At 40.0% G+C, this 8,819-nt stretch overlaps 1 protein-coding gene across 1 annotated transcript; it reads left to right on the forward strand.

Annotated features, from left to right (window-relative positions):
* Positions 1–533: 533 nt before the first annotated feature.
* On the forward strand, positions 534–7,770 carry C1H3orf38 (chromosome 1 C3orf38 homolog). Its single transcript, XM_054386368.1, has 3 exons — positions 534–666; positions 2,946–3,166; positions 6,457–7,770. The coding sequence occupies exons 1-3, from the start codon at positions 534–536 to the stop codon at positions 7,024–7,026; spliced, it is 924 nt and encodes a 307-aa protein (XP_054242343.1). The 3' UTR covers positions 7,027–7,770.
* Positions 7,771–8,819: the final 1,049 nt, after the last annotated feature.

The raw sequence follows: 8,819 nt of genomic DNA on the forward strand, positions 1-8,819 counted from the left end.
AGTGTGGGGAGGAAAGGGGTACATGTGGGAAGGTATGTACCCAGCTCTGTAAATAAACCTTCTTTCACGGACTTTGCCCCTCAACAAATTTTTAGGAGTTAGCTTGTTTCTCACATTGTTATCAGTGAACTTGTAAGGGTGCACTCGATCCCATTCTCTGTGTAGCCGACAAAAATCCTACCTGATGGAAGAGACAGACAATACTTAATTATAAACTATTCATATATACATATACACACATATATATAAAATTTAGTTTCGCTTTCTTACGGCTTCAGTCTATCCGTGGAGCTGCGCTGCAGTTGCCGGGACCTCCCATACCTCGTCCTTGCTCTCCACGGATCGCTATGGGCTGGCCTCGCCCGGCAAGGGGAGGCCTCCCCGCTCTTCCCGCCAGCGGCGCCTACTCACGGGAGGAACCTCAGTGCGGGTCGCTATTTCCACCAGGGCTTGGCGGCATCGAGGAACCTCACCGGAAGCTGCTTCAGTCAGGGAAGGGGCAGAGCTGCTGGTTCCGCAGGCCGGGCCTTGCAATGGCGTCGCTGGGACTCAGCGACCGGGAGAAAGCCGGATGTCGCGATCTCTTGGAGTTTCTCGAGACGGAGGAGCTGATCGCCCTGACGGACACCATCACCAACCGACTTGTGCACCCGGAGTGTCGCCAAGGTGCGCTGAGCTCGTGCGAACACTGGGGACGCTGATCCCTGCGGCAACATGTCCATCCTGGCCGCCTCTCGCCTCCGGGGCAGGGATGCTGGGACCTGCCCCATTGTCGCGCCGGCGGTCGCCGTCGCCTGGGCCCTGTGTTCCCCTTCCACAGTCCGCTGGCCAGCTGCGAGCCTGGCGGCAGCGCAGACGCAGCTGCGTGGGACAGGGAGACGGAACTAGGGGCTGCGGGCGCGTCCGCCGCTGCTCTGTTTCCAGCGGCGGATTGGGAGGTAGGCAAGATAGGCCAGTGTACAGAAGGTGCCCAGCGGATTTCGCAGCGTCCTGGCCAGCCCAGGTGTAGGGCTGTGGGCACATGTGTAGCTGTGCACGTTTTGCTTGGTTTTAACTTGGAAATCTTTTTTTCCAGCGGGCTTACCCACATCCGGCACTGCCGCGATTTGGTTGCTGGCAGCGTGGGGTTTTTGGCCAAGGAACTTAGAGTTTCTAGCGGCTTTTCGTAAAATCGTGCAATTATAAAGGCTGGAAAAGACCTCCAAGATCATCGAGTCCATCCGTTAACCTGATGTTGCTAAGATCCTCACTGAACCATGTCCCTTAGCGCCGTATCTACAAGGGTTTTAATACTTCACGGGGCAGCGATTTTAGCATATTTGCAGATCTCAATCACTTTCTCATTTCTTAAGATTGCGCCACACTGCCCTTTCCCCTCGCCCTTTCCCCCCTCCCCTCCCTCCCACGTGCTTAGTGCAACCGCTGCTACACCCTTTTATTGTTTAAAAACTTACTTAAAATCCAGGCGTTTATTCCTATGGAGTTGATGCCATTTGCCTTCAGGTTTTGAAATGGTAAAACACAGATCTAATACTGAACTTATTTTTTTTGTAGAAAGAAACCCTTTCAGGTGTGACCATCCCCCATTACTTTTTACATGCTGAGATTTGTTTCATAAAACTGAATTTTGTGAGTTACCTGAGGTCACTCAGTATATTGCCCTCAAATATACTCATCCAGAAACATGGAACGTATTTCATATAACACAACCCAGACCTGTAAGATTTGCCGAACACCTTTTTAACGATTCAACGATTTTAAGGCTGTTGTTTTTCCTCTCTTTTAATCTACTTATTACAGTGATTGTAGGTTAAATTAAAATACGTCGATTCTTTTAAATTCAGCTATTAAGTCTCCTTTTATCTAAACTTAGAGTTGTTACAGGTTGCACGTTAAGTACCTAGCCTCAGTACAGGTAGCAGCTGGCAACCGTAACTACTTTAGAAGTGAATTAAATTTTGTTGTGTTTCCTCATTTGCTAAAGAGCTGGTTTTTTTAATATTACATTTCAATGCACTGTCATTATGCTGCAATGCATGATATTTTCTTATAAATCTGGGAATATTTGAGTGGAAAACCAGATTTAATTTCGTCCAACTTCAGGAACCGAGATGAAACCTTGCTTTCGCAAACTACTATGTGCTGTCTGAAAAACTGCAAACTACTGGTACTAGAATTCTTGTTCAGCATATGAGGAATCAGAGATTATCTGATTTACCTCCTTGCATTTCTGTCAATTTTCTGTTCACAGGAAACATTTGAAAACTTAAATATTTGTCAAAATATTGATGCGTTCTCTGACCAAATCCTGTGAACTATCCCTTTGATGCAGAAATTAGCCATAAAAGATTTGTCTGGTTTTTGCTTTCAAGATGGTGGGTGGATGGCTTCTTTTGAAATATCCCAGAGCTTTTCAAATGGAGAATGAAAACAAGCTCAGCATTTGCTAAGTGAAGGTGCTGTATCATTATGCAAAGCAGGAAGCCCTAAATGATTTAATGTTAAAGGAACTATTTTGAGGTTATCTGTGTCTCAGGAAGTAGAGGTGAAATGCACTGTGTGCAAGAATCTTTATACTTCTTGAAGCACTTGGAGTTTCTAAAGAGCTTGAAAGTACTTGACAAATAATAATAATTTACTTTGGAAGAAAAAGTTGCATCCTTTTCATTAAGCTCAAATAATATATAAATAAGTTCCAAGCAGTCATCAATATTGGAAGTAGGGATTACAAGGTCTTCAAAGTCTTCAATTAAAACAAACTCATCTTTAAACGTGTTCCCAAGTCTTTGGGTATCTTCTGTGTCTGGTATGATTAGATCAGATTACAGTTTACAAACAAACTTGGCATTTGGAGGTGCTGGTCAGGAGTTTAAGAAATAGCATAGGTTTGGGTTTTAATCATGACAGAAGCAACTGCTAGCTAACTCACATTTTTTTACTTGCAGAAGCCATTCATGCCATTTTGGTTTACAGCCAAAGTGCTGAGGAACTTTTGAAACGCAGGAAAGTCCATCGAGAAATAATTTTTAAATATTTAGCAACACAAGGAATTCCAGTGCCTCCTTCTTCTGAGAAACATCTACTTATTGACCGTGTAAAGCAGTACTGGAGTAGGCAGCTGACAACAGGACCCTCAGAGACAGAGGAGAGAAAACCAAAGGCAAAGGTGAGTGCTGCTTTCTGAAAGGCCTGAGGATGCTTAATACTGCTTGTGCAGGATAACCAGTGTAAATTTCTAACGTATATACAATATGTGGTCCTCATTTGTGTTTAAGAAGGCATTGAATCTCTTTAACTTGTTTTTGGTTGATTTTTGATTTTTTTTTTTTAAGTGCATAATTTAAAGATGTCTGTGCCAACATATCACTTGCAGAGCACAGACTTCTGCTCTGTCTTGCAAAGTATATTAATGCATTTGAGCTCTAATATGTGGAGTCTTCTTTATGCTTTTAAGTTGTACTGTAAGCTAAAATGGAAAGTATTTGCAAATAATTCTATGGATTCAAGGCAACTGAAAACAGTTTTAATAGTAGAGAAACCCTGCATAGCCTCATGTAATTTTCTTACGTGGTTGTAACAGTGTGAGAGTTGAAATCCCCCTCCCACACTGACAATAACCAGGCTATCTCAATCTGGAAGCAAATGAAAGCTGTATTTAGAAGCAAATCCGAAATCTATGATGAAATGCAATGAATATGTACAAATATACACTATTCACAACATTTACAAATATGTACAATCAACAGAAAAACACAACCAAGCCCCCTTGGGCCACCCCCCCCCACCCCCAAAAGAGAGGGGTCTGTGCTTCCTTTTCTCCCCTCCCCCAGAGTGGGCAAAAAGGAAGAAAGCCAAGAAGCAGAGAGAGGTTCATTAGACTTAGCTTGTCAAGGTCAGTATGTGTGTTATCTTCGGCTAGAAAAGAAGAAGCAGGCACACTGAGAGGAGACAGACTGTGAGACTGCCTGACTGCCCAGCTGTCCCGTATCTTGTTTTCCATAGTGGTTCTTAAACATTTCTATCTCTCCAATGGAAGTATTTAGAATAATAATTATTTTGCTTTCTTACACCAATAATGATTTATTTACATTCTTTCACTTTCTCTGCTCGAACTTCGTGAGAAGAAAAGTTAAAAAGACAGTCTCAAAACCATCACACTGGTGGATCTTCTTAAAACTTTTCATATAGATCCAGGATTTCCAGTCATCTTCCAGCTACATCAGACACTAGTGAGGCACATCCCAGAGCAGAGCAAGGAGATGCTGTCGATAGTACATCATGGGGTGAAAACGTCTGTCAGACTATCTAGAGACAATGAAATCGTAGTAGCGCTGTCTGTAAGCTTTTTTCCATCTTAGATCTTGCAGCTAGAGTGCAAAACGAATTTTAGTGATTTTTTATATTATTGAAATGTAAAGTTTGTAGCAGTGCCAGGTCCATGTCAGCTTTTTCTCCTTGACATTACTAATACTTAGTACACTGTAACTAATTGAGTTTTGGCAATTGCAAGTTATTTTGAAGTTCAGAATTTTGATGTTTAGCAAATCCTTGTGTTGCAATGAACTTAAAGCATTTTATTTGTCTTGGATGTTTATTGCATAGTTCTAAATAGCCACCGTGCTCTTCAAAGTGGTGTTACTTCAGAGACCTAATGGGCAGCAGCCCCACCAGCTGGAGTGTAGAGCTCTTCTAGCCATTTATAACCTATTGCATTGAACTTTCTCTCAGAGATTGACTGATTAGTATTATTATTTACCTGAAAATTGTTTTCAAAACTTTTTTTGTATGTGTACTTTGGGGAAAAAACTGCAGGAACACTTCCCCAGTATTACCCCATAGTGAAGTTTTATGATTGAAGCCAAGTACTTAATACACATTCAGAAAGAATGAGAAATTCAGCTGGTTTATTTATAACATACATCTTTATTTGCTTTTGGTTTGTCTTTGTTCTTGTGGCCCATTGATGAAACGGGTAACATAAACCTACCCAAAAGAATTAAAAACTAATTACAGTTTGTTGTGAAACAAATACAGCATTTCTGTGTAGAAGTCTACAAACTTCTCCTACTTAATTACTTAATTATTTCATACTAACTAGACTTCGATGTTAGCAAACTTGACATTTGATTTACTTCTAGAAGTCTTGCTGTCAGGTTGCAAATACAGAGAAGTCCTGCAAAGTGACTGTACGTTTAGATCTGTTCAAAAAAATACATCACCTTACAGGTGGAGGTCTTACATCTTTATATTGGAAAATTTGGATTATTTTTCTTAAGTAAAAAATTTTACCTAATGTGAGAGAAAGCAGAGCATAAACAAACGACATATACACAGATTCAATAGGCTTACATTGTTGCATTTGACAGTGAAGCTTCCTTTAGAAAGAAGTGTCTTTTAAGCCAAGTGTGGTTTTATACTCACCATAAAAACCCATCTCAAATAGCTAAGTGCTAAGCTTACTTACTTACATACAAATGTGCTTACATTTTGCTATTCTCCTTCATGTAGTTGTAGACTTCATGAAGGAGAATAGGGGTGGAGAGTGCCATGGATTGAGTCGAACCTGCTACTGTTATTCATACTATACTGCAGTCATGCCAGCTTCAAAAATGGAAGTGCTAACTGGAGCAAAGTGTTACAGGGTTTGAAGTTCAGATTGCAACATGGGAGGCTTCCTGTTTTGGTTGCTGCTGCTGATTATTTGGGTGGTGGTCTTTTCCTCTGGGATAGCGGTGGGACAAGGAGGGATGGGGGAATAGTTTTCTGGCTGGGGCTTCTGGCTCACTTATTTCTGCTTGGTCTGCTTTGAGCTATGCTTTTTCTGCAAATAGGCTAAGGTAATTATGCATTTTGTACCATGTTTATCTGATTTTTGATCAGTAAACTCTATTCTTCTCTCGCTTTTTTTGGTCTCACTCCTGAGTTTTTGTGTGTTACTTTTCTCTCGCTTACGTATTGGAAAAACAGCCAGGTTAACCCGCTGGTTTGGTTAGACCCATTTTGTTCTGATTCAAACCATCACAATTAGCTTTTCAGGTTGATTCTATATCCTTCTTGGTTTTCTGTAACCTTCTGAAATTGTAAGGGCTGCTGAAAAGCTACTAACCAAGGCAGTTTTTGCTTAGAATCCTGATCACGTGCAAGTTGTTCAAAAGTCCTTCGCCTGCTCTTTTCCAACAGAACCAGGATTTTCCTCTTTGTTTAAAAGCTGTAAACCAAGAAAGAACTGAAGAACTGCTTTTCAAAGAATCTATTGTGATTCTCTAGATAAAATAATAATGATTCTAAAATTAAACAAGATTTAACCTTGTTGTTTTTCTTTAGGCATTCTGTTTTGGAAAACTTGAAGATTTCGAATGTTTAAAATAATTATTTACATGATTTTGCATTGTTCTCACTGGTAAACATACATGTTAATGCTAAGTAATGCTAAGAAAAAATTGTGTTTAATTGCAGAGTCATGGAGAAAGGGAAAAGTCACATGATATTCATGATCTAGGAGAAGAATTCTGTCAGTGGTTCTTTGAACTCCTCAATTCTCAACATCCTTTGGGAGTAAAATCTGAAGAAACATGGGGACCGCAGCATTTTTGGGAGAATGCCAAAATGAAGTTCTGTTACAACACATTAGAAAAAAATATGGAAGAATATGTTGGTGCAGAAATAGTGAGCCTTCGTCTCCTCTCATTGGTTAAAGAAGAATATCTTCTATTCAACCCTAATTTGCATGCCAGTGGACTGAAATGTGTCATGTCTCAACATGGATTAGTACTGGTAGCAGTAGCTGGCACAGTACATAGAAACAACATTTGTTTGGGTATCTTTGAACAAATTTTTGGACTCATTAGCTGTCCCTTTAGGGAGAATACCTGGAAAATAAAAGTTGTGAGTCTTGAAATAGTTGGACAGAATGCTCTGGAACCTGGGATGCAAATTGAAAAACCCTCCATAAAATACAAATCAAGTCAACTGAAAGAGTTTTATGATGGGAAAGAACTGACTGTGTTTGAACCTCAGAAATTCTGAGCAGTTTTCTCACAACTGGGTGAAAAGGGGAACTAGAGCACTTGTAGTGCACAGATGAATATTGAAATGGTTTCAGCCATATGATGTCTCTTTTTTGAATCAGATTTGATGGATGACAAACTGAGATACAGGGTATTAATACAGTTGATGCTTAGGGGCACCTTTCCAAGAGCTAAGAAATATTTCAGAGTATTGCTTTAGGTTTTATACTATACTTAGGAGTAGAGTTAGTTTGGTTATTATTGGTTGCAATACATAGTTATGTTAAAAAAATCTTTTTTCAGAAGTATATAATGAACTGGATCACTCTGATTTCACAAACAGTAGGTTCCTTCAGTTTAAACTTTTATGAGTTGTAACAAGAAGGTGTTGCATCTGGCTTGTTGAGACTGGGACTGATGAGTGTCTAAATGGATGTTTTAAGTCCCAAAAATGAGTCTGCTGCTTCAGACGTTTTTGGAGAGAACAGGCAAAACAATGTGAACGGTGACTGCTGTCATCAGTGAACAATAGAAGTTGTTTGATGGGACAATTCAGGAAAGTCACTGAAGTTGTTTTTTCCTTTGGGCTGATAGCTTCCTTTCCTTAGGTTTCCAACTTTGTAATGAATACAGACAAACTCTCACATTCTATCTGTGTACCCAGGCAGACAAATCTGAGAGGGTTAACCAGATATCCATTTCCAGTACTGATTCTCTTGGGTCAAGTAGTGGGTTTAATGACTTACAACAACACTGTATGAACCCAGTGCTTTGATAATTATTTTGTATATACTTAAAACAGAATTTTTAATGTAATAATTGTGATTTTTGTATATTTTATCAAGAGTTCTGAACTGCTTTATATCATTGACTAGAAGTCAGTTTGCTTACACTGGAAAGTTACAATAACAGGTAATATTAAATAAATAACCCAATTACTACATTGCTTAATGACTGAAATTATTGTCATTGTAGAACTTGAATATTTTTACTTTTTTAATTTTAAAATTTTGTAAGAGATTAGAGGTGAAACAAGATGAAAACTTCTTTTTCCACAGCTTTTTTGGACTGCTTGTCAGTTTTATTTTAGTTTTATAGCTTTACCAACACAATTTATGAGAATGGAAACATTGCCTGTAGCACAGGAACAGTTTGTTAGGTGTTGATGTTTGTCAAAGACCACAAATGGTAAAATTAAAGGTGGTTGAGGGGAAACAAGTTTCAGGTATGTACAGAACTGATTTTTATGAACATGCTGAATCTCTTTTAAATCAAATTTCTAAAATAATTTCTAAGCAAAAGTTCAAATACTATATTGGAATATTCTTTCCCAATAAATAGTTGAGTTGTGGTTTCTTCAGCTACCGAGCTGTAATAAATAAAACTCAACCTGAATTTAAAATTTGGAAGAAGCAGTTTGCTCATACTTGGTGTGCTGGGGCACACCCATCCTGGATGGCGTTGAGAAGAACCCAGCCCCAGGTGGACAGAAGAAATTTAATCTGGGGAGAGCTTGGCCCTTCCCCTGCTGGGAGAAGGTGGTCCCCTAACTCAGAGGTGGTCTATTCCACTTCCCCTTCCTGTCCAGCAAGCCTATAAAAAGGGCGGATATCTTGCTGCTCTTCCCTTTTTTTCCTGCCTCATCTGCTCGAGAAGACTTCCTGTTGCTGTTGCTGTCACTGTCTCCTGCACCAGACCACGTGGCTGGGGCCCTTTCTCTCTCCCAACTGAATCCACCGACATCCAGGGGAACACAAGACCATCCAGGCTTGGTTTTGTATATTTTTTTTTCCACTTACCCTCATCCCTCAC

The sequence above is a fragment of the Indicator indicator genome, chromosome 1 (genome assembly GCF_027791375.1).
Source record: "Indicator indicator isolate 239-I01 chromosome 1, UM_Iind_1.1, whole genome shotgun sequence".
In the NCBI taxonomy this organism is placed as follows: Eukaryota; Metazoa; Chordata; class Aves; order Piciformes; family Indicatoridae; genus Indicator; species Indicator indicator.

Coding starts and splice junctions, on each gene's coding strand:
- C1H3orf38 (XM_054386368.1), top strand. CDS start 534: ATGGCGTCGCTGGGACTCAGCGACCGGGAGAAAGCCGGATGTCGCGAT. Junction 667..2,945: donor GCACCCGGAGTGTCGCCAAG/GTGCGCTGAGCT, acceptor TTTTACTTGCAG/AAGCCATTCATGCCATTTTG. Junction 3,167..6,456: donor AGAGAAAACCAAAGGCAAAG/GTGAGTGCTGCT, acceptor GTTTAATTGCAG/AGTCATGGAGAAAGGGAAAA.